The sequence below is a fragment of the Lolium perenne genome, chromosome 4 (assembly GCF_019359855.2).
Source record: "Lolium perenne isolate Kyuss_39 chromosome 4, Kyuss_2.0, whole genome shotgun sequence".
NCBI classification, from domain to species: domain Eukaryota; kingdom Viridiplantae; phylum Streptophyta; class Magnoliopsida; order Poales; family Poaceae; genus Lolium; species Lolium perenne.
Window position 1 is genome coordinate 390,228,933 of NC_067247.2, and position 25,595 is coordinate 390,254,527.

At 49.2% G+C, this 25,595-nt stretch overlaps 3 protein-coding genes across 4 annotated transcripts; 2 read left to right on the forward strand and 1 right to left on the reverse strand.

The window, feature by feature from the left end:
* Positions 1–1,592: 1,592 nt before the first annotated feature.
* Positions 1,593–6,483, reverse strand: LOC127297397 (mitochondrial inner membrane protein OXA1-like). Its single transcript, XM_051327703.2, has 9 exons — positions 5,996–6,483; positions 5,785–5,875; positions 5,156–5,200; positions 4,332–4,390; positions 3,867–3,942; positions 3,607–3,735; positions 3,431–3,532; positions 2,492–2,546; positions 1,593–2,405 (listed from the first exon to the last, which is right to left on the reverse strand). The coding sequence occupies exons 1-9, from the start codon at positions 6,394–6,396 to the stop codon at positions 2,173–2,175; spliced, it is 1,191 nt and encodes a 396-aa protein (XP_051183663.1). The 5' UTR covers positions 6,397–6,483; the 3' UTR covers positions 1,593–2,172.
* Positions 6,484–6,565: 82 nt separating this feature from the next.
* On the forward strand, positions 6,566–13,524 carry LOC127297396 (uncharacterized). 2 transcript variants are annotated; one of them, XM_051327701.2, is made up of 17 exons: positions 6,566–6,847; positions 6,942–7,088; positions 7,188–7,324; positions 7,729–7,992; positions 8,071–8,201; positions 9,485–9,602; positions 9,732–9,821; positions 9,898–9,978; positions 10,083–10,185; positions 10,285–10,410; positions 10,497–10,633; positions 11,588–11,863; positions 11,947–12,077; positions 12,159–12,276; positions 12,346–12,444; positions 12,522–12,599; positions 13,105–13,524. In XM_051327701.2, the coding sequence occupies exons 1-17, from the start codon at positions 6,673–6,675 to the stop codon at positions 13,174–13,176; spliced, it is 2,283 nt and encodes a 760-aa protein (XP_051183661.1). In that variant the 5' UTR covers positions 6,566–6,672; the 3' UTR covers positions 13,177–13,524. The 2 variants fall into 2 exon arrangements, with proteins under 2 accessions (XP_051183661.1, XP_051183662.1); XM_051327702.2 differs by having other exon boundaries at positions 9,901–9,978.
* A 456-nt stretch (positions 13,525–13,980) lies between these two features.
* LOC127348154 (E3 ubiquitin-protein ligase WAV3-like) lies at positions 13,981–16,182 on the forward strand. Its single transcript, XM_071818364.1, has 2 exons — positions 13,981–15,922; positions 16,049–16,182. Exons 1-2 carry the CDS (start codon positions 13,981–13,983, stop codon positions 16,180–16,182), a joined length of 2,076 nt encoding a protein of 691 aa, XP_071674465.1.
* Positions 16,183–25,595: the final 9,413 nt, after the last annotated feature.

Genomic DNA, 25,595 nt, shown 5'->3' on the forward strand with positions numbered 1-25,595 from the left:
CACACAAGTCTGCATCACCTCCCACATTTGGTCGTGAGACCAGCTTAGAGCAGGGTACCGGACAATGGCAAATTGTGCTTGAAGCACACCAAATGCCCGCTCGACATCCTTTCTGCAAGCCTCCTGCCGCGTAGCAAAGTGGGAATTCTTCATACCTGATGGATTCGAGATTGTTTTGACAAAAGTGGCCCATTTTGGATATATACCATCGGCTGGATAATAGCCTTTGGTATATTTGGCTAGATATTGCAGTCTCTTTCTCAGTTGGCCCTCTCAAGTAGTATTTGCCAAACTTTCCCACCACAACTCGGCAAAACTTGTACATGCACTCAATGGCAATAGACTCACTCATGTGAAGGTAGTCGCCATGTGTATCGGCAGGTGCTCCGTATGCAAGCATCCTCATGGCGGCGGTGCACTTCTGGATGGACGAGAACCCGACAACGCCTACAGCGTCGAGCTTGAGCTTGAAGTAGGGGTCGAACTCTCGAACGCCGTGGAGGATATTCATGAACAGACCCTTGCTCATCCTGTACCGGCGCCGAAAATTGTCGGCATGTGTTGCCTCATCTGCGAAGTAGTCATTGTGCCGCATGGTATGCCCCTCCATCCTCTGTCGGGGCTTGGACTTCTTTCACCCCGGCCTTGATCCTCCGCGGCGCGGCCTCTTCCTCTTCTCCGCCTCGGCGTCAACCATGTCCTTGAGGGACGCGATGATCAGCAAATGCTCCCGCAGGTCATCGTCGAAGGCTTGCTCGTCCTCCAGCAGCAGGGCAAGCATCTCATCATCGTTGTCCATGTCTAAAGCAAAATCAATGGTTAAAATTGCGTCGAGGCCAGACGACGCAACGAACAGCGGCCAATCACGCCTACCTGGCAAGTCGTCGAGCACCTTGTGTGCGCGGAGGTGGGCGGATTTGACGCCGCGTTCTGGGACGCGCTGGCGAAGCGGCCGCAGCGGAACGACCGGCGGGAGCGCCAGCCGCGACGACGGTGCCGACTCTCAGAAGAGATCAGACGTTGAAACGGCCGGGAAATCTAGCGGCGGCGGAGGGGTGGGAGGCGCGGGAAGGAAGGAGCGACGAGAAAAAAGGCGCGAACCAACGATTTATGCAAATAGTCGCTGACATGTGGGAGCCCGCCTCGCTTTTCGTTATGTCCGGCGTCCCCGGTGCGTCCCCTGTGGGGCGGGGACGGGCTCAGGGCGCCGGCCACTGTATCGGGGCGCGCATGACAAAATTCGGCTTTGGAGAACGCGGTTGGAACCGTTTTTTGGTCCAGTGCGCCCCAAATTGTTTTGGGGGGCGCGACTGTCTTAGCCCCTTTATCTAGCAAGAATGTAACTCTGCTCTTTAAGCGATATAAACTTGGTATTCTTAATAAAAAAAAACACTCGATGTTGGCATTTCGTAGGCCTCCTCCGCACAGAGAGTGGCATGGCGACATGTGTTGGGATGCAGAGGACAAGAGCGATATTTCTCTCCCCATACCCAGAGGGTCCTATTGAGCATTCACCTGCCTACCGGTAACAGGCAACCAGCCAGCGTGTTCATTCTCCAGCCTAGTTTTGCAATGAGCAAGTCAAAAGGAAGTGCAGAATAACCCAATCAGGGTTTCACGAGTAGATATATGAGAATTTCCTACAATGCCCAACTGTAATGTTCTAATGAATGTATTTACATGCCTTAATCATGATCAACACAACGGAAGGCCTATACTACAGTGTTACACCCAATCCTGTCAGTTTGAGATGGACAAGGAAAAGAACTGCATCCCAAGCCCAATTAAACTCTAAACATATCACCGCAGTCCCACCGAACTCTGCTTTCGCCAAGCCAGATCGTTCATGACAATGGCACCCATGGTTTTTAAGGCGGCAAGACATTCTACCCCCATCTTATCGCCTAAGTGCCTAAAACAGGCAAATTTCCAGGACACATTAAAAACCATGATGGCACCGCCACCGAATCAGCACGAGGATGCCGCTGCTGCCGGTGGTACAAGACAGGGTCCTCCTTCTTATCGCCTAAGTGCCTAAGTGCCTAAAACAGGCAAATTTCCAGGACACATTAAAAACCATGATGGCACCGCCACCGAATCAGCACGAGGATGCCGCTGCTGCCGGTGGTACAAGACAGGGTCCTCCTTCGGATCAAAGTATTCTGTTGGTTATTACTCTCGCACTCTGATAGTTATCACACTAGGGGTTCGCCGCTTCTTCTCAACATCTACACTCTTGTCCCTAGGCTCAGAACTAGACTGCTCAGATCCATTAACTGCAGGCGATGAATCAAATGTTGGAATTGGCTTTGGCCCCTTGGAGGTCGACACTTGCACAGCAGGTACATGCCGTGGTACGACTGGAGGAATATTCATGTATTGCCTTACGGCTGGATTCCGGAAAGCTGAGATAAAAAAAATGGAGGGAAGGTATGCAAATTAGGAAATGAGAATGGAGAAAAGTAGGACTGAAGGCGTTCAGATAACCTACCAAATCGACACGCAAGAGAGAACAAGGTCCATGGCACCCAGTAGAAGAAATGTGCCTGCACAAGGAAATAAACTATTAATTGGCATTGCAAAAGTTACATTGTTGTGTTATTAATAAACTATTAATCCATTGCTGCAAACAGAGAAACATAGCTGCAGTTATTCGATATAGGAAAAGGTGGATTAAATAGGTTTTTTCACCAAAGGTAGATACCTCTATTAGGGTAAGAGCAGACCACAGGCTATATAGACTAATGTTTTTGGGACAGATACTACTCCATCCCATAATATAAGAAGTTATTACAACCAATATGCTCATATATTGTTGTACTAACATCTTATATTATGGGATGGAGAGAGTGCAACATATGCAACTTTTTCAAGTGTTGACAACAGCTCTAGCTTATTTTACTGAAAATCGTGATTTGCATACATTTGGCATTTCCACCATCAGCAACGCAATATTCAATAATTCGGTGGAAAACAGTTCTACTTTAGGGGAACCATTTGTTTGTATCTGAAGCGCTAAGAACACATAAATGGCAGCTCCAACTGGATTACACAAAATAAATTCCGCTTTAGCCCATTTCCAAAGAAATCACACCATAAAAAAGCTCCAAGATGGTGGAAACAGGATCTTTTTACACTCAAAATTTTATTATGTTTCACGTAATATGCAGGCTATATTTGGATGGATCAGTCAAGTAGAGAGGACTGACGGTGGAGTGGTCATAGAGTAATAATGTTAATTTGACTATCCAAGTGATGGGCAGATTTGGCAAATTTCAGAAGCCATCTGGGACAGTACCCCAAATGCTCACTTGGCATTTTTTTCCAACAACCCAAAATTTAGTGATTAGGAGAGAACACCTATTCATGCTAACTTACCTGCATTCCCAGCATTTCTGAATTCCTTATAGATGGTAGTTAGAAGTTGTACCTTGCAAAAGCTCATTGATAATGGTACAATCGAAACTGCCAGTACTCTGTTCGCAATCTTTATGTTTTGCCGGATAGGACTTCTGCTTGCTTTTATATTGATCTGGTAAGAAGGATGTAGTTTCTCAACTATAAAATAACAGATAAGATATTTAGTGCCTCGGACAAGATGCACACCTCATCCGCAGCGAATGCCATTGATATCAACACCGGGAGGATGTAAAGCTCGTCAGGAGTTGTCAAATCAGTAAACCAAAATGCTCCACCTTCTTTGAAAGAAGGGACTTTCTCTATCATGTTACTTATCTGCAGTTGGGACAGTGAGCATAAGGTAGGAACAATTAAAAAATTATATATCCTACTGCTAGATTGCAGTTATATAACTAGATGTGATTGTAGATAGTTTTGCTGATTATGAGGAAGTGGCGTGAACTTACAGCACAGGAAAAACTTATGAAGATAGGCCCTTGGATGAATAGAAGGTTATACGGTGTCAATCGACTAACACCATGCCTGAAGAAGACTATCAAGAATTAGAACAATGAATTTAACGCTTGTAAGACTAAATACTGTACAAGGCTGCATAAGATGATAAAGGATGATGTGGTGAAGTCAAATGATGCAAGACGTGTAAATGTTGAAAAAGCAGATTTGAACCAAGAAATAGGTACTTCCAGATCATGAATGATAACAAGAATGATCTGCTAGCCAATAAAGTAATTTAAAAATCAAGCAACTTCAATAGGGCCAAAGGTATTTAACCAGAGATATAAACACAAATTGATTCTTTGCTAAAAAATGCACCAAAACACATACCATTTCTAAAACACAGCGGTCAGGAAAAAAAAAGTCTTCCAGATTCCAATACAGGAAAATAAGTGAAACATTAGGTAGGTGCATACTTTCTGTATAGCTCACTCAATTTCTTATTCCTCTCTTGCTTCGCACGTGGGTCCGTTGACTGCAGGAAATAGATATGTAATGTCACATCGTTAGGAGTTCAAAACGTAATTTGTCTTCATGGAAACTAAAACTTAGGTTTCCTAGTGGTGTACGATAGAAATAGCTTAGAGCAGAACCAGAACTCGGGGTTCCCGCAAAGCCATTAATGTGGCACCAGTATTCTCCATTACAAATAAATGTGTTGCATTCTTTGTCAACACCATACTAAACAGTTAACTTTGAAATACTCCCTCCGTCCCAGTTCATAGGGCTTGCGCGTATCCCTAGGTCGTAAATTTGATAATAATAATAATACAAGATATATGTTACAAAATATATATCATTAGAAAGCTCACATGTTCTACTTTCTAATGATATAATTTTTTGTTGTACAATTAATATTATGTTGGTTAAATTGAGAACCTAGAGATACGTCCAAGCCCTATAAACTGGGACGGAGCTAGTACTCGAGTAAGAAGATGGGTAAATGATAACAATGTCGTTGATAATATGTAAGTCAAGTTACTAAATATGGAGTAAAGATATAAGTGATCATAGTAACAATGGAACTTCTCTATGATTTGGCAAAAAGGGAGGCAACAAATGCAAAGCCCAATGACATCTTAAAAATGGCTTTATATGTAGCGTTGCACAGAAGAAACTATAGTAAACGTATGCTTGCAGAGATTTGGCTGTTGATACAATTGTGGTATCTAGAACTAGCATGCTCTGAAGAAGTTGCAATATAAAATGTAGCCAGAACCGAACAACTAAATCTACTTACATTTAACATATCCTCCTCGATTGCTTTAACTTCTGGCTTCAATGCCTGGATATGGCAAGAGTCTCAGATAAGTAAATCTTGCAGTCACTCTAAGAAGACATATAATGTGGACAGATTTAAACGAGCAATGAACATAACAAAGGTAATGACATAACTGGACCCCCTTTAAGCAAATAAGCACGAGGTGCTTGTATTCTCGCTGTACTCTTTGACATAACAAAAAGGCTGACACTAAACATTTCTGCACCTCATGTGGCTATCTATAGTAGTCATGAGTTCAATGGTGCCATAAGATGATTTAATTACTCACAAATCACAAAAAAAAAAAGAAAAGAGAGAAGATGATCTGAGGATACAGAATTGCAGGATACTAGATCAATTTGAGATGCTACATTTAAAATGACAACTCAAAAGCAGGTTAGATACTAGCTCAAAAAATGGCAATGTAGCCATCAAATTCCTTAATTAACCTACTTCGCTTCGCAGTATCTTCATCATCATGCTTGAAACTGGAACCACCCAAAAACTAGACGCTTATCCACTCCAGCAGAGGCGCGAACTAGTTTCGTAACACCACTCGACGCGTAAACAAACAACCTAATAAGTTACTGAAATGAGTTCATCATTACATTGATCGTCCTCTCGGCCTTGAACTGGCGCACCAGCAGCGGGATCGTCGCGGCCCGGACCAGCACGGTCGTCAGCGCAATCGAAGCCCACCTGCACACGAACCACGTGGGAACTCATTTAACTTGAAGGGAAGTTCGAAACAGAAACCCCAAGTTCATAATGGTTTCTCCATAACGGAGTCCCCAATGCTATCACAGCGAGGCGGTTTACCAATTGAGCCCGGTGAAGGAATGGACGGCGTCGATGAGGTGCTGCGCGGCGGCGAACGGGGGGAACGAGTCGGCGGCGGCGGCGGCGGCCACCTCCCCCGGGAAAGGCGGCGCGGGTAGAACTGAGGATGCAGCGTCGGAGAGGACGGTGTCCACCTCGGGTCCGGAGGAGAAGTTACGGTGGGCGCCGAAGGGGAGGGGGAGGGTTAGGTTTCGGCGGAGGTCACCGGAGGGAAACCACGAGGGGTGGTGGGTAGGAGGAGGCGGCGGAGGGGAGGAGCAGGAGGGGTCACCGCTCCGGTCGTGGTGGGAGGGGACGAGGTGGGGGAGGGACGGGTGGAGACGGCGGGCGAGGTGGCGGGAGAGGCCGCAGGCCAGGCTCCTCCGCGCGGCGAACGCCATGGCGGCGGCGGCGGGATGGGAGATCGCGTGGGGAAACCAGGGGACAAGAGAGGGTTTTTACGGCGTGATGGATATTTTCTCTCACGCGTGTGACACTGCCATGCGGGCCCCGTCATCCGCTCCCGTCCTAATAAGCCATTGTTATATGCTCTCTGCTTCTTGGCTGATCACAGACACAAACAGAGCTGTCCTCGCCTCTCCGCTCCCAAAACCCCAACCCTCCCACGCCGCGCCCAGGCAAACCCTAGCTACGCGGTGAGAGCGCCGCCCAGGCCAATGGTGAGCCCGGCGGGGAGGAATGCGGCGACGGCGGACCCCCCTGAAGAGCCGGCGCCGGCGGTGGGTGTCCCGGTCGAAACGCCGCCGAGGGTGGACGGGGGCAGCGCCGACCCAGAAGCGCGGACCGAGGCGGAGCTCGCGCTAGCCGCGCGGCCGCGGCTCCTCGACGAAGGTGACTGCCGACCTCCCTCCACCAAACAAACCCCTCTTCTTCCACTGCGCAGTAACAGAGCAACCCCTCCTCTCTTTTGTTTCCCTCGCTTCAGAAACCTACCGTCGTCTTCCGACTGCGCAAGCGCAGGACGACGACGACGAGGACCCCGACGTTGACGATGCCGTGGTCAGCCTGGGACTCAAGGACGCGCTCCTGTCCATGGCACTCTCCATCGTCAGCGTTACATCCACTGCACCAGGTACATACATACAATCGGCTCAAGAACTAGCAGTGAAGTTGCCCCATTTCGATCGGCTCCTCTCAGAGCATATCCGTGTGACCGTGTCCGTGTGTGCAGACGGGAGCAAGACCGTCCGGTGCAGCGGCATCGTTGTTGGAGTGTGTTCCGATGGGGCCGGCAAGCACGCGAGGATACTGACGGCCTCTGCAGCTGTCTGCACCTCCCAGGGCGTACTGCAGGATCCAAAGCCCAAGGTAAGGACCCAAAGTCCTTGCATTTCCTTGAAGAAATACCAAATGCATCTTCAAATCTGCCATACTGCGATCAGTACCTCATCATCTATATGTGACAGGTGCGATTTGTTTTCAGATAGAAAATCAGTTACGTGATGAAATTTCCACCCTAATACAGGTTCCGCTAAAACTTGCAATAGGGGAATCATTACTTGAGCTTATAACTTCTATTGTGCCATACTGCAACATCATTACTTGACCTTATAACTTCTATTGTGCCATACTGCAACATCATTACTTGAGCTTGCCAATCCTGCTCATGACTGTCTTTTTTTGTCATTAGTTGTGTTGTCATCCATTATCGACATCGTAACTGCTTGCACACGCATCTCAGCTATATATAATCAAAAACTTCATCTTCTCAGCTGTCCGTACGTCTGCCGGATGGGACTGATTTCGAGGGACAGTTGTTGTTCTTCAACGACCACTATGGTCTTGCCTTGCTGGATATCACGGTGGACATCGAACCGCCGGTAGCTTCTTTTGGCGTCAGCCCAGAGTATGGTCAGGAGGTTTTTGTGTTGGCTAGAGGTGAATCCGTGATGGCTAGGCATGGGACAATCTTGCTTCTAGAAGAACCGTTTCTAGGTCGCAACCACAACATGTTTCTCAGCTGTAAAATACCTGAGGTAAAAGTTGTATGGTCTCTTGAATGATGCATTTTTTTGTTGTTCTTAGTTTAACTCAGTGCCATTTCTTTGATCCAGTGGGGCACGGGAGGGGCCGTGATTGACCATGATGGCAGAGTGACAGGGATGGCATTTTTTCATAGCCCCAATCCAGCTATTATTACCACCTCTACTATCCTCATATGCATTGAGATGTGGACTCAGTACAGGTCTGCCCCCTTTTTCTTGCTGCAGTTGGAATTCTATGAAATGTCTATGTCATATTATGCTTTTACTTTGTTTTTTGCATCTCTTTTATTTATATAGATTTGTTGTATTTAGTAAGTAAGAACTAAAATACTTAAGCCAATCCTCGCACATCTGCACAATGTTGGCACCGGATTGCATGTTTAGGAAGGAAAATTTGACAAAGCGCCGTATGGCCCGTATCTTAGTTTGACCGCCTCATGTCAGTGACACATGATGAATTTTGGGGAACAGGCTCCTCTAACTTAGAGGAGGCAAATCACCAAGCTACAGTAGTAGGTTTGTGTAAAACTCTGAAGGAAAGTCAGGTGCTGCAACATGTACTGTGCATCGCTTTTTCTAGGCAAGTACTGTACCGCAAAATGTGTAAACTAAAATTTGTTACATCATAATTTTAAAAGCAAGTAATAACTGTTAGTATATACTGTAGATTTGTCCCATGCAAATTAATTTGAATCAATTTATACTCAAATATGTTTTTGAAGAAAGAAAGTTAGATTATTCCTCTTCTCTAACCTTCTTCAGTAAGTTAGAGGAGCCAGTTTCGAAATTTCGTGGTGCATTTTATCAAAGGCCAATGTAAGACATGATATTTTGTCAAATCTCAAACATTAGCTTATATTTACTGAAACGACCAAATATTCTAAATATTGATAGCGCATCCCACTTAATACTAGCTTATTATTAACCAACCAAACTTACTGATATCGTAGCATAAAAGAGTCCATTGCACTTAATACTAGCTTTTTTTTTTTACTAAACCAATCAAACTTCAATGTTGAGATTGCATTTCACTTTATACTAGCTTATATTTATTGACCTGACCAAATTACCTGATGTTGTAACATGACTAATATCTGCTCTCATATCTAGAGGGTCATAAAGTTTTCTCGATGTTGAGACTGCATCAAACTTAACACACAGTTATTACTGAACCAACCAAAGTTACCTGATGTTATAACATATGTTGTTATGTTTAAAGGACCTGAAAGCTGGGCCCAACAAATTAACAAACGTAGGAAAGGTCAGTTGATAATAGTGCCGCTAGCTGGATAATTACGTCCTAACTATCAGAGCCACGAAGGATAATGGCATTTGTCATGGATAGTGATGAGGGCACTTGGGCCTATGCCCATTCGATTGCACAAGTAACTGCAGCACTAGTAATACTCTGATTTGATGTAAGTTGTTTTCTTTGCGATGATATCATTTTTGGAGCTTATCAACAAATTCAACTTATTTGCAGTTGTATTGCTCGCCCTGTGCTCGGTATGCACTTGCGGGCCGTGGATCTACTGGATTTATCACTCCGGGAGCAGCTTTCTATCTGCCATGATATCAATAAGGGTTTCATAGTAGATCAGGTATGACTGCATTTAGGCTATAATATGGTTAGCAATTTCTACTGATATACAAAAGTGCTGCAACGGTTTTTTTGTTACTGGAGATGAACACTCTTGCTGTCAGTAATACTAACCTTTTGCTTTCTCCAGGTAATTATTGATTCTGCTGCTGAGAGGCTTGGTATTAGACAAGGAAATGTGATTGTTTTCCGTGAGATGTGTGGTTCCACTCTACCTGAGGTGCACATATCAAAGGTCTTCGTAAATTAATTAAAATTTAGTTATATCTACGATTTACATGGTCAAACTTTGTCAGCAGTTGGAAGATTTTCTTCTCTTTCGTGGTTGGGAATACCTGCAGAGGAACATTGACTCATGCCTGATGGTAGATTTTAAGGTATATTTGAAGTTTTATACAACAACACAATTGTTAATTTGGAGTGTGTGATAAGAAAGTAGCAATATTATTTATTTGTGAATGCTTTGATTTCTCCCTTCTAGCTTGATGTTCATGATCTCCTCGGACGAGCTAGGAGAAACATTACCTTGACTGTAGGCCTATCCGATTCTTCTGAGCTGGTAGAGAACAACTGGTGTAAGCTTGGTAAGCAATTCATTGGCTCCTGAAAAACTGGAGAAGCTTGGAAATGAACCCATTAGGCCTTCTGTAAACTGTTGCTAACTCCCGATTCCATTTATCTAGATTCTCCCCGTCAGGTTTCAACCCTCAGTGACCCTGATTCAGCTGCTGCTTTGCACTCACTTCAAGACAGGGACATGGTCCTGACTGCGGTACGCTCTGTCGTTGGTGTTTCGTCCACCAGGCCTGGTAAAACATCTAATTAAACTCAGAGTGAGGTTCATCCAGTGAATTCCTCGTAGCAAGCGGCTGATAGCATCTGTCACCTTTTGCAGATACCAACAATGTTTTCCAGTGCACAGGCATCGTCATTGCAATTACATCTAATGAGGCGGGCAAGCATGCTAGAATCCTGACGTCGTCCAGTATCTTTTGTAGTGATGAGGGCAACCTACATCATCCAGAACAAAAGGTGAGAATAGGACTTATTGTTGCATTCGAGCTCAACTTGGTTTTCTAAACTGCGCCTCCCTGAACACGTCTCTGTTTCTCACATGGCTTTTTTCACTGTTAGACTAATGGAAATGGTTGATGTGGCTTTGCAATCATTTTTTCCATGTCAGTGTGCACCTATTGATATGAAACCCAATAGAAATTGTTGTAGTGTGCACCTATTGAAATCTGGTGCTCTAGTGATGAAAAATATGTACGTAAGAAAAAAAAGGCAAGTTTAGGGAAGCCCAGAACAGAAAAAAGGAAGTAAGTGTGCCAAGTGTAAAACTGGTGATAGTTTAGGAGTTCCAATTGTGATTTTCTCTTTTATTACACTAGATGCTACAAAAGATACTAGCTCTAATGTGGTCAACTGGTAATCAAGTGCTATATCATCAGTTGCATGCATCTGCACTGAGTACTGGTTTATTGTTATTGTTTGTGTTTGTGTGTGCACCCGCGTGCATGGTATCTTTATTGCATAATGTGCTATGGGACTGCGACTGTGCGACAGTGTATTTAGTGGAGCTGTCATGGCAAGAAATTAATTCCTCTACTTAGTGGCCTAAATGCTGAATGCTTACACTGTAGCGTTATCTATGTACTGTAGGACTCCCACACTTGGATCCATGTTTTTCATAATGTCTTACAATTATCAATTAGTGATAGCAGATACCAGTTATGCTTGATTGGCCTCTGATTCTGACTCGTGATCTCTTGTTTTTCAAGAAATATATGTGGGGACAAAGTTCTGTGACACGGTTGACAAAATTGAAAAAAAGATGAAATCATATATACAGCTTCTGGAAAGTTGCCCATTAACTTATCTTCCTCTTGTCGATGCTCTGTGTTGGTGTCTTTCTTCGTCCATTATTGCCTTAAATCTTAATTCTTGCACAAAAATTATTACATCTAATAAAAACTCATTATTTAGGTATTTGTTCATCTGCCAAACAAAACCATCTTGGAGGGACATCTGTCATTCCTCAACACTCACTACCAGATTGCTTTACTGGATATCTCAACTGACTACCCACTGAGATCTGCTAGTTTTGGTCAAATGCCACAATATGGGCAGAAGGTATTTCTGTTGGGTAGAGACAAAGAGTGCTCGGTGATTGTTAGGCGTGAATTGATCTCAACATTGGAGCAATCTTCTTCAGGACGCAACCATTACATGTTCCTTACTTGTGAATGTGGTGCTCCTATGGTAACAAATATATTACTACATTCTTTTGACGCATTTTTGTTTTATTATAATGGTGTTAGTATGGTGATATATTTTTGATGCAGGATTTCTTTGGAGGACCAGTTATTGATACGTACGGTAATATGATGGGTGTCATTATTGCTCATTATCCAAAAGTGGCCATTATTTCCAGTACTACAGTGAAAACATGCATTGACATGTGGGAGAAGTTCAGGTTTGTTTGACATGGGCTGTTGCCTTTCAGCCTTTGACATCAAAATCTTTAGAGCTCATTCACTAAATACAACTACTGCAGATGTATTGCTCGCCCTATGATTGATATGGACTTGAGGGCAGTTGGGCTGCTGGGGATTGGGCAGCACGACAAGCTCTCGTGTCAATACAACATCGAAAGGGGTTTCGTTGTTGATATGGTATAATTCTATTTGAGTATTCAGTCCATATGTTGCGGGTAATAATCTAAGAATCGTTGATCACTTTAGGTGCGTTATGGTTCTGCTGCTGAGAAGAATGGCATTAGAAAAGGACGTGTCGATGTCATTGAGATCATTGATGAAGAGTGTGGTTCAACGCTACCTCAGGTGCAAATATCTCTTATCTTTGCGGATAATGTTGTTTAGATATATTTACCATTAACATGGTGAAACTTTGTGAATAGCTGGAAGACTACCTTCTTACACTAGGTTGGAGATTCTTGCACCAGGGCTTTGATCCGCGCTCGACGACAGACTTGATGGTATGTATATCTGCAGTTCTGTCCCACTATATATAAAAATCTCTAGTTGTGATGTGATACTTTTTGACCAAGTCTTCCAAAATCATTAATCCAGTTTCATAATTCTCCATCAAATAGTTATGGAAAACAATTGGATCCTCTCCGTCCTTAATGCCTGATGTTGTATAATTACTTTATCTGATTGCTCCCTATTTTCAACTTTCCACTTGAGAGTAGTTTATTTTATGCTTAAATACTGTGTTTTCATGTCCTATATCCTTATTTTTTCGAGAAAACGCAAAGGACCTTTGAGTTTCATTTCGTTGAAAATATATAGTCTGGTTTACAACCTCCTAGGAGGTGGATTACATAGTTTAGTTCATACATCAGTGCCTTCCCAAGTGGATGGCAGAACTACTCGAGTAGTGCACCGGCCTTGCCTAAAATTTCGAAACAATGTTTTCTAATTTCCTATGAAGTATTATAATGGTCTATGGGTTTATCATCCTCGCCCGCTTCTATGTAGATTCGAGTCCATGATCTGCTCCAACGTACCAGTAGAGATGTTCAGTTGCCGCTGCCATATGCCTTGAGTTGAGGCATTGTGGATGAGTTGCAGCGTCATTCTTATGAAGACTCTGAAGAATCTTAAGCACCATGGTCACTGTAAATCTTAAGGACTTCAAGCAGCATTTTTCTGTATCTTCTCTGTACTGTGGGTATAAAACTGGTGTAGAATCATTTTCCACTTTTTGTGGGTTTTTTTGGCGGGAGAAATGTTATGGGCCATCTGTATGTGATGCTGATCCAGCAACTGATATTTTACCTTACTCTAGAATCCTTGATGACGTCAGAGGAGTGTGTTCCGGTGTTTAACGTAATGTAACATTGGGCCTTTTTTTTCAAACAGTAACATTGGGGCTTTATGACAGCGGTTAGTTCAGTATTTGCGCATGGAGCCTGTGGAGTGTGTTCCGTGCAACTGTTTATCCTGCATTTGTTTTTCTTGACAAAAACTGTTTATCGTTCATTTGTTCTCTACTGAATGAATGTCGGTCTTTTTTTATAGTCGTACCCAACATTTGGGTTCTGCCCACCGAGAGCCCAATATAAAGCTGCCCGTAGCGCGAGAAGCCCAAACTTAGTACTGCCCAGCTTAGGTGGATATGGAGAGTTGGAGACTAAATCGAACACGATCAAAACACGTAACCAAAAGGGAAGAAGCACACCAGGTCGGTGGAAAAATAGAGTCGGTATCGGTATATACGCCTATAACTACGCGGCGATCGGTACGCAGCTAGGGGTAAAACCAATCTCACCTATTCGATCGCGATCTGCTACGTACTCCCATCGTCGGCGTCTTTCGAGTTCCGATCTAGCTAGCTTAGCTCGATCTTCTGCAATGGCGACGTGCGCCGTCTGCTACGGCGTCATGGGGCCCTCGGAGGCCGTCTTCACGTCGGAGTGCTCCCACGTCTTCCACCCCAGCTGCGTCTCTGGCCGCTCCGCTTGCCCGTCCTGCTCCAGGTCGTGGTTCCACACGCCGACGTTCACCCCGTCCGGCTACTCGTCCTACTCTGCCCTGCGGCCGCAGCCCGCCCGGATGCCGAGCATGTACCACGTCGCTCCGTCGCCGTCGGCGTGCTCATCCTGCCAGGGCTGGATCGGCGGCGGCGTCAGCGCCAGCTTCACGCCCGAGTGCCGCCACGCGTTCCACCTCGCCTGTGTCACGGGCTGCGTCTGCCCGGTCTGCAGCACGTTCTGGGCTTACAGCGTGTCGTCGCACGTCTCGCGCACCAATCCGCCGAGCCGCTACACGCCGCCGCATCTGCAGTTCCCTGCCGTGTACGACGACGACGAGCCGTTGGAGACTCCGGCGCCGCGCGCCGCCGCGCCGCTTCTGGAAGATTGGGATCTCGTCAATGACGCCGCCGACGGTGGAGGAAAACTCGTGCTCGACACGCACTGCGAGCACGCGGCCGTCTTGAGGGGTAAGACGCACGACAACTTCGTTGTGCTCGTGCACGCCAAGGCTCCCGGCGCCGCCACCGAGGCCGCGGCCACCGCTGCGGTTGATGAGCCACGCTCGCCCCTCGATCTGGTCACGGTGCTCGACGTCAGCGGTAGCATGACAGGCAGCAAGATCGCGCTGCTGAAGAAGTCCATGGAGTTCGTCATCGACCAGCTCGGCCCCGCCGACCGCCTCAGCGTCGTGTCGTTCTCGACCGACGCTCGCCGGGTCATCCCTCTCACGCGCATGTCGGACGCCGGGAAGGTCAGGGCCAAGGGCGCCGTGCAGTTGCTCAAGGCCAGCGGTGGAACCAACATCCTCAAGGGCCTCACCGAGGCCGCCAAGGTGCTCGGCGGCCGCCGTCACAAGAACGCCGTTGCCAGCGTCATCCTCCTCTCGGACGGCCAGGACACATACAACCTGGGAAACGGCGGCGGGTACTACCCCTACGATTCCGTTTCGCAACCTAAAAACTACCGCGATCTCGTGCCACTTCCCTTGCTCGGCGGCGAAGGCAGCCGGCCGACGCCGATACACACGTTCGGGTTCGGCACCGACAACGACGCGTGCGCGATGCACTCGATCGCGGAGGAGACTGGTGGCACGTACTCCTTCATCGAGAACCAGGCGGTCGTGCAGGACTCTTTCGCGCAGTGCATCGGCGGGCTCCTCTCGGTGGCCGTCCAGGAGGCGTGGATCTCCGTCGACTGCGTTCACCCCGACGTGCGCATCCAGGCCGTCAAGTCCGGGCGCTACAAGAGCAGCGTACAAGCGTACGGGCGCAAGGCCTCGGTGGATGTCGGCGAGCTCTACGCGGAGGAGGAGAGGCGCTTCCTGCTGATGGTGCAAATCCCAAAAGCTGGCTGCGAGGACGACGTGACGCAGCTCATGAAGGTGACGTGCACGTACCGCGACACGGCGACCGGGCAGGTGGTGACCGTGGCCGCCGAGGACGTTGCGGTGCAGAGGCCGCTGGATGTGGCCAAGGACGACCAGAAGCCGAACATGGAGGTGGCGCGGGAGAAATTCCGCGTTGAGGCGACGGTGGACATCGCGGCGGCGCGGGGGGCCGCCGAGCGTGGCGATCACGCGGAGGCTGCGAGGATACTGGACCGGCGGCAGAAGGCGCTGCTGCCGGAGCTGTCCGGCGATGCGAGGTGTGAGGCGCTGGTGCAGGATCTGCGCGAGCTCAGCGCTCGCGTGGCGACCAGGCATGAGTACGAAAAGACGGGCCGCGGGTGCCTGCTGAGTGGCCTGAGCTCGCACGTCCAGCAGCGCGCAGCATCGGCCCTCATGGTCGGTGCCATGGCACATCCAGAGGTCGAAGTCGAAGGCATAATGGGAAGGTGCAGTGGAAGGGCAGGAGGAGGATACGGCGGCGGCGGAGGAGGAGGATACGGCGGTGGCGGCGGCGGCGGAGGAGGAGGATACTACGGTGTGGGTGCATGTCCTCCGACAGCCGGGTTTGGTGCGGCTGCGGCCTACGCGACGCCGGCGATGCACAGGATGGTGGGCGCGTCGCGGGTGAACCGCGAGCAGCAGCAGCCGAAGAAGTCCAAGAGCGGCAGCATGTTTTCAACGAAGAACGAATGAAAGCAACTAAGCTAGGGTATTGGCTGCAAAGGCATACTACAATCGGGCAACCAGGGGATCCAAGTTTTTCTTAATGCAGTGTTCGACTTCGAAGTTTTTCTTTTAGATGAGCTATCTAGAATTTTGTTTGGTGCAAGTATATTTCGGGAGACAATTTATTATGTAGTGCTGCTAATTTGAAAACTTATAGTACTGCTTGGTTGGCCAATTGAATAGATCTAAATATCCAATGCGCAAGGGTCGGTGCACTGACTTAATTGCTTGTTGAGATCATCTCGAGAGATCTTGAGTATAGTGTCCTATAGTAGTATAATTTATTTCATGAATATCCAGTGATCATGCGCTTCTTCATTACACTGTTAATTTTTTGTGGTATCATTAATGAAAAAATAGTGTGCTAGCAAATCGACGCTACTCGTGAAATAGCGTGCTAAACTTAGTGTTTTGGAACATGGGATCACATCTTATACACATTTTGAATCTTTTTTTTTAAATTGAAACAAAAAATTCACACGTATATCTTCACGTGCTACACGCTCACAAAGTCGTTTCACGAAAAATTGACGGTTATGTGGTGTTGTGGGTATACTTCATGGGTGTACCATCGACAGTGCCTAGATCCGGCAAGCTCGGGTGGCCCACAGACGGTGATGAGGCATGTGGCCCATCGGGCGGCCCAGTTGCTGTTGATCATGCAGGAAGAAGTCCACCAGGATCGAAGAAGCCGGATCCGTACCGACATAAGAGTAACCCGGATCCATGGAGGCCCATGAGGAACCCGGATCCAGTACGATGTATATGGAAGGCGGATCCGTGACGTGCACGGCAAGATATTGTACCGTAGCTAGGCTGTCTGTAATCCGGCTAGGACTCTCCGTGTAAACCCTAAATCCGTGCGCCTTTATAAGCCGGATCCCGGGAGCCCTAGAGGCACAATCACAACTCATTGTAACAACGCGAAAGCGCCCAGATAATTCCAGACAAGCAGCAGTAGGCCCTGTCATCGTGCAGGTGTTCCGAAGCTGGGTAACTCGCGTACCACCGTCCCGTGTGCACTCCGCCCTATGGCCCCTACTTCTTCTCCCCCTCGTGAGGATCCCTCCTCCGAGGTACCGTCGATTAGGCAACGACAGTTGGCGCCCACCGTGGGGCCTGTGGCGTCTGGAGGCCGGAACCGGGAGGGTCCCGCCATGGGAAGCTACGACGACACCATCGCTGTGGGACGCGTCCTTTACGCCGGAAATCTGCCGATCGTCCCTCCGGATGAGTGCTGGATTCCGGCTAGGACAAACCCCGTCAAGCTCTCCATCGTCCCTATAGGCGGCATACACATCTTCATCGGGGAAACCGTCGATTCCGACGGAAACCCACTGGTAAGTAACGCAGACGCGACCGCCGCAGAGCTGGACGCTGTCGCGAAGATCCGATCTGAGATGCAGGAGCTTCCCAAGGAAGATTCCGCCTTAGATCTGGAAATTTCAAAGCCCACCCAATCCGCCCCTGAGCAGGAAACAACGGTGGAAGACCAATGCAGATCCGCCTGGGTCTCCCAGGTGTTAGAAAAGCAGAGGTGCCACTTCGTACACTTCTTGGCCCATACCGCCGGAACCGCCCCTCAAGAAGCCGGAGCTGGTCCTGAGCAGGTAGAGGCACCAGAAAACGGCGCAGATCCGGATCAGCCTCAGCCTGTCGGAAAAAGCGAACCTCCGGTTGAAGAGTCGATTTTGGGCAATCTGAGCCCAATTTCCGGAGATACCTCCTCCATGGAGTCTGATGACTTCGTTCGCAAGATAAGGGAATACGGATACAGTGATCAGCCCGAAGTCGACTCCGCCCAGCCTAAGCAGGTTCTCGCAACGATAGCGGCGCAGGGACAAAGCTGGATCTGAAGAGCCAACCAGCCAATCTGACCCTCAACCATCCCAACAAGGATCTCCAATGTCTCGGTGCGACCCCACAGGGATCCTTCCTCGGAGGAAATCTGTCGCCAGAAGAGATGGTCGCGCGAACAGTCCTTAACACACCTATAACCCCGGCGACGCCGCAGCTCGGGAGGCCCTAGAGGCTACTAGAAAGGAAATGCTGGCCACAGCCAAGAAGCTCGCCGGTACCGAAGCCGCGTTAAGGGAAGAGAGGGCAGAAGCTGCAGGATTGGCGGAAAACTTCGACAGACAGGACCGCGAGATCGCTGCCACACTCGAGCAAGTCAAGAGCATGAGGGCTGAGTGGGAAGTAAAAATGATCTATGCGCAGGCGGAGGCCGATCGAATTGTTAGAGAAGCAATTCCGCCTCGCAGGATACCCTTCAGCACGCCCGCAGAGCACCAGCCGCTGGAAACCCCAAAGGACAACATGCAAAAAGCTGCGGAATTGCTGAAGAAGAAGGACGAAGAGGTTGATATCAACTATCTCCACACACTTGTCGCTTCAGCAATGCAGCAGCAAAGCAAGGCGGATACTTCGCGCAGGTTGGAATCCAATCCGGATAACTGTGTATCTACCGCGCAGAAGGACGCCCGCGCTGATCGGCATCCCGACGATGAATCACACACCGGATCCTCGGAGCGCAGAAGAAGGAAAGCCAGGGAACACCCAAATCCGATCCCCGTACCATCAAAGACGCCACCGTCAGATCCAAGAAAGGGAAAGGATGCAATGTACTCTGGACGAGACAAATACCGCAACCCCTCTCCTCCGCCCAACGGTTACCCGCGACCCCCTCGCCGCCGTAGTCCAGCCGGAAACACCAGGCCCCCAGGGCATGGTGGGATTGTTATCCGCGACAACGTGCTGCCAAGAAACAGAAATAGGGAGCGCTCGCCGGAACCTCGCCGGAACCAGAACAACGTTCATGAGCCCGAGCCCAGAAGGAGTCGGAATGAGGACCGTGGTCCAGAACCTCGCCGGAACCGCGATCCAGAACCTCGTCGGAGCCATGACCCAGAGCCTCGCCGGAGCCGTGACCCGGAACCGCATCGGAACGACCAGGGCAGCCAACGCCAGGGCGAAGGCAGCCACAGGAGCCGGAGCCAGCACCTGGAAGGCCGAGGAGAGTCAGAAGGCGGAAGCAAGAAATCGCACCGCCCACCTCGCAGGTCTCCCTCACCACCACCTAGCGGTGGAGGCGGAGGTGGAGGCGGAGGCAACGGTCGAAGATCTCGCTCTCGCTCAAAGTCTCCTCGCCACGGCTCACGCGACGCACGGGATCGCCTCAACGAATACAGAACCGACTACATTGGTCCGAAGTGCTTTGGCAGGATGATTCGAGAGGAACCAAAGCCAAGGATGAACCTCAAGCTACCCGGAAACCTGAAGCATTATGATGGCACCGAAAGGCCGGATACCTGGATTGAGGATTACTACAATGCTGTAACCTTCGCCGGAGGAACCCCTAACATCGCCTGCCGCATGCTTCAGTTGTACCTTGTAGGTCCAGCCCGGATCTGGCTCAGCGACCTCGAGAAGAATTCCATCTTTTGCTGGTTCGACCTGAAGAACGCTTTCGAGAAACACTTCAGGGGCTCCTGCAGGCATGTATCCAGAAGAAGGGCGAAACATCGAGGAATTTCCTCACCCGATGGTTGGCATGCAGAAACGAGTGCGAGAACGTCGACAACCGCACAGCAATGCACGCCTTCATTGGGGGCTTGCAGCGAGGAGGATTGCTACGGCACAAGCTAACTTGCATGGTCAATGCAAATCAACTGACGTTGGACGACATGATCACCATCGCCAGCGATCACACTGCCGCCGATGACGACGCAGGCGGTGATCTCGCAGCCACAGCAATCCCCTTGCATCAGCAAAAGAAGAACCGTGACAATGGTAGCAACAGCAGCCATAAGCGCAAGAACCCTGATGACCAGAAGAGTGGCGGATCCGAGATGATCGCCATGGCGTTTCAACGCGGAGGTTCAGGAGGCGGCAGAGGACGCGGACGCGGAGGCGGAGCCGGCAGGGGTCAGCAGCATACCTCCGAGGTCACAGCTGGCGGATCCCGCGCCCCGCAAACCTATGAGGAATACAGAGACATGCCCTGCCTGGCCCATCTGGATCCGGCTACGGGGAAGTCCACTCACACCAACCGCAACTGCAAGTGGGTCAATGATCTAAAGAACGACCCGGAGGCAGGATACAAGCGCGCCCGGAAGCACCGCCCACGCGGCAAAGGTGGCAAGGGTAAGAACAAGGACAAAGAAGATGATAGTTCCGAGGCGATGGATGAGGATGATAACTCGCCGGATCACAAGGCAGGAGCCGCAGGTAAATCCAATCCATTCGACAAAAAGAGCGTGGGGGCTTACCACACTTTCCTCGGAACCCCAACAGTACGCGCCTCCAAGTCAGCTACCCGGATCCTGAACGCCATAGTTCCGGCTGTGCCGCAGTATGTCAGGTGGTCGGAGATACCGTGCACATTTGATAGGAAGGATCACCCCGCAATTGTGCCAAAAGAATGCTACGCCTTGGTTGTAAGTCCCCGCATTGATGGGTATGACTTCTCCAAGTGCCTCATGGATGGCGGAGCCAGCTTGAACATTATGTACCTGGAGACTCTAGAGCGGATGAACCTCACCAAGGAACAGCTTAAACACAGCACCACTGAGTTTCACGGTGTGGTTCCGGGTAAGAAGGCGAACTCCCTCGGCAGCATTACACTTCCCGTGGCTTTTGGCGATGTTCATAATTTCCGCGAAGAGAAGATCACGTTTGAAGTTGTGCCCTTCAAGAGCTCCTACCACGTCATCTTCGGCAGGCCCACCTACCACAAGTTCCACGCAAGAGCGTGCTACATCTACAACAAGCTCAAGATTCCGGGTCCTAAAGGTATGATTACCGTATCCGGAGACTACAAAAAGGCTCATGAGTGCGAGTTAGGCGAAGCCGCCTTCGCAGTACGTGATATCTGGAGAAGAGCTGAAAGGCTACAGAGCCGCGGTGGATCCGACTGAGATGCAGACCACCAAGAAGCAGATCTCCGAGGAGAAAACCTCCTTCAAGGCCGCGATAGAAACCAAGAAGCACGACCTCATCAAAGGCGACTCTTCCAAGCAGGTTTCGGTCGGAGCCAACATGGACCCCAAATAGGAAGACGCGCTCGTCGAGTTCCTCCGCGCTAACATGGATATCTTCGCATGGCAACCTTCTGACATGTCCGGAGTACCTAGGGAACTCGCCGAGCACTACCTCAACATAAATCCGGGGGCCAAACCAGTGAAGCAAGCTATGCGACGCTTTGAAGATAAGAAGCGCCGCGCCATAGGAATGGAACTAGCAAAGTTACTAGAAGCAGGTTTTGTAATAGAAGTTATCCACACCGATTGGGTCGCGAATCCCGTCCTTGTACCCAAAAAGGACACTGAAATACTAAGAATGTGCATCGATTACTCTGGCTTGAACAAACATTGCCCGAAGGATCCGTTCCCCTTGCCGCGCATTGACCAAGTCATTGATTCGACGGCGGGGGCGGAACTTCTGTGTTTTCTTGATGCGTATTCCGGGTATCATCAGATCCGGATGAAGGAATCCGACCAAAAGGCGACTTCATTCATAACCCCGTTCGGTACTTACTGCTATGTTACTATGCCTTTTGGTTTGAAAAATGCAGGTGCTACTTACCAACGTCACGATGCAGCGGTGCACGAAGGACCAAATTGGCCGAACGTGCACGCTTACGTCGACGACATCGCGGTCATGACCGGAAAGGATCCGACTTGATCAGCGACCTCACGAAACCTTCGACAACCTCCGCAGGTACAAGATGATGTTGAATCCGCTGAAGTGCGTTTTTGGCGTGCCGGCAGGAAAACTCCTTGGCTTCATAGTCTCACACAGAGGCATTGAGGTTAACCCGGAAAAGATCAAGGCAATCCTGTGCATCAAAAGGCCAACTTGTCTCAAAGATGTGCAACGACTAACTGGTTGCGTCGCAGCAATCAGTAGGTTTGTTAGCCGTCTTGGCGAGAAGGCGCTACCTCTGTACAAGCTGCTAAAGAAAACAGACAAATTTGTCTGGGATGACGCAGCTGACGCAGCTCTTCGGGGGTTGAAGGAAATACTTACCTCCCCACCTATCTTGGCAGCCCCAGCAGAGTCAGAGCCAATGCTCCTTTATCTGGCAGCTACCAACAAAGTCATCAGCCTCGTCATCGTGGTGGAGCGAAAGGAAGAAGGTCATGAATATGACGTCCAAAGACCTGTCTACTACATTAGCGAGGTGCTGACGGAGTCAAAACAAAGGTACCCTCACTTTCAGAAGCTAGCCTATGGTGTATTCCTAGGCAGCCGGAAGCTGAGACACTACTTCCAAGAGCATCCACTAACAGTTGTGAGCAAGGCTCGCTGTCAACAATTCTCAACAACGCTGACGCAACAGGACGTACGGCTAAATGGGGCATCGAATTATCCGCTTTCGACATCGCTTACAAGCCCAGGACTGCGGTAAAATCCCAAGTCTTGGCAGATTTCGTCGCAGATTGGACAGAAGCTCCGGATGCAAGTCTGGAGCCGGAACCGAGACATGGGTCATGCACTTCGATGGATCCAAGCAGCATCAAGGCTCAGAGCCGGAGTCACCACGAAGTCCCCTACCGGAGAAGAACCGGCAGTATGTTCTGCAGATCCACTTCGAAGCTACTAACAACATGGCAGAATATGAGGCTCTACTACACGGTCTGCGCATCGCTAAGGAAATTGGGATCAAGCACATCATATGCTGTGGAGATTCCGACCTGGTGGCACAACAAGTAGCCGGAACCTGGAACGCCAGAAACTCCGTCATGGCGGCCTACAGAGACGAAGTTGATGAGATCGCCAAGTGCTTCCTCGGATACGAAGTCAAGTACGTCAGGAGAGACGATAACACAGCGGCAGACATGCTATCCAAGCTCGGATCCGGCAGGAGGCAAATTCCGCTGGCATTTTCTGGAGCATCTCCGGATACCCTCGGTGAAGGGCGCTAACCCGGAAAACCCAGAGGTGGCAGTGTCTCCGGCTAGGGAAGTGATGGCTATCATTCCGACTTGGACACAGCCTTTCCTGGACTACCTCATCGATCAGAAGTTGCCAGAGGACGAGGTCCTCGCACGACAGATCGTCAGACGAGCCAGAACCTACACAATAGTTGATGGACAGCTCTATAAACGAAGTGCAGCAGGGGTATTTCTTAAATGCGTCTCCAATCAAGATGGCATTGAAATCCTCAGAGATCCACGCAGGGATTGCGGGCATCATGCCGCTCCCAGATCACTCGTTGCAAAAGCTTTTCGGTTAGGTTTCTATTGGCTTACAGCTAAAGAAGACGCTGATAAAATAGTCAAGACCTGCCGAGGTTGTCAGTATTACGCTACTCAACCAAACGCTCCAGCCCAAGAGCTGAAGACCATACCTATCACCTGGCCATTTGCGGTCTGGGGGCTCGATATGGTTGGTAAGTTAAAAAGATCATCTCCTGGCGGTTTTGAATACCTCCTGGTCGCTGTTGACAAGTTCAGCAAATGGATCGAGGCTAAGCCAGTGAGAAAAGCCGATGGTGCTACGGCACTAAAATTCGTCTGCAGCCTCGTGATGAGATTCGGCATCCCACACAGCATAATCACAGATAATGGCACAAACTTCGCTCAAGGAGAGTTAAGGGATTCTTTGTGACACAATGGGATTCGATTTGGACCTTGCATACTGTGGCTCATCCACAATCTAACGGTCAGGTTGAAAGGGCTAACGGTCTAATATTATTAGGAATTAAGCCGCGCCTTGAAGAACCGCTGCGACGAGCAGCCGGAGCTTGGGCTGACGAGTTGGAAGCTGTTCTGTGGAGTCTACGAACTACCCCTAACAGATCAACAGGGTTTACCCCATTTTTCCTGGTATACGGATCCGAAGCCGTGCTTCCCTCCGACATCATCCACGACTCACCGCGAGTTTCCGCCTACAATGAAGAAACAGCTGATGAGGCCAGACAGCTATCTGTGGACCTGATTGAGGAAGCTCGGAACTTAGCTGACCAGCGCTCCGCCATCTACCAGCAGAAGCTCCGACGCTATCACAGTCGTCGAGTTCGGAAACGCTCCTTTATGGCAGGGGACCTGGTCCTCCGCCTTCGACAGGTGAAAGACCATAAGCTGCAATCTCCATGGGAAGGACCCTTCGTCGTTAGCAAAGTGCTTCATAACGGGTCATACTACCTTGTTGATTTCCGCGAGCTAAGGGATAGACCTGCTAATTGGCACCGGAAACGCAAGCGTGAGGATCCGGATGACATCTACGATGAAACAGATCGCCCACGGCATATCGCACAGCTACGTCCTTTCTACACTTAGCATATTTTTTCCGAGTTACAAACTCTGTAATAGTTATACATGATCAATGAAATAAAGCTTATGGTTCACTCTGAGTCTTTTACCTCCTTTACTTGTTCATTTTAGATCGTGTATGTTTTTTCCGACTAAAACCGCAGAGCTGGATATTTCCGCCTAGGCGTGTATGAAAGTTGTGATTTCCAAAACCGTCCTTTAGGGCGTAAGCTTAAGTTTTCTGATTAAGTTGTTATCTGTTGCGAACTTGTGGATTCCTAGTAGCGATTTCCGGCACCTATGCCTGGGGGCTTGTTTCCGCGGTTATTGACGGATTGCCATTGGGCTTCGTCGCCGCTGGCGAGCGTTTCCGGCTAAGGTCTTCCGGCTCGCGGAAGGTCAAGCGAGTAAGCCGGAAAACAATGAAGTCAGCACTTGCTTTCCGACATAAAACGAAACATGCACATAATATTACCGGATAGCAGGATAAGTGTTTCCGCCCCATGCATAATCGTTTTGTTCCTAGCTACTTAAAAATTTAAAGTCTTATTACAAACCCTCGCTGGGGCCAAAATGATGCAACTTGTTTCATTGTTTAAAACAGGAACTCTACTCGAGTCCCCCTCTTGATTGCTTTGGTAGGTGGAGCCGTCGTCATTGTCACCAGATCCGGCTTCGAGTCGTCTCCGAGTTTCCTCCGGAATGCTCGCTGCTTGACCCGGATCCTTCCCCATAATACTGCGGCTCGCTTTGCCTCCTCCTCACGCATCGGAAAATCCTTCGGGCAGATTGTGCTTGTTATACCGTAACGAGTGATCCACTCGCCCGACAAACAATTGCTCATAGCCTTCGGTTTCCGCGAGGAGGGCACCCATGTCGGAACTCTCGGGGCTCCGCGTGCAACGTCCGCCAGGTTGAGCGAGGGAAGTGAGCCTTGCAGGTGGCCAAGACTAGGGAGGCGGCTCCGCGTGCTGAAGACTTCTGCCAGTCCTTGATGAAATCCGGCACCTGCCGCATAAGCTTGGTCATCGTATCGATGGCGTGGTTCTGGCCTTCTTCAGCCGATGCAGAGCCGTGGCGATTCCGCGACAGGCTTCAAATAGCGCGTCAATTGAAATCCGC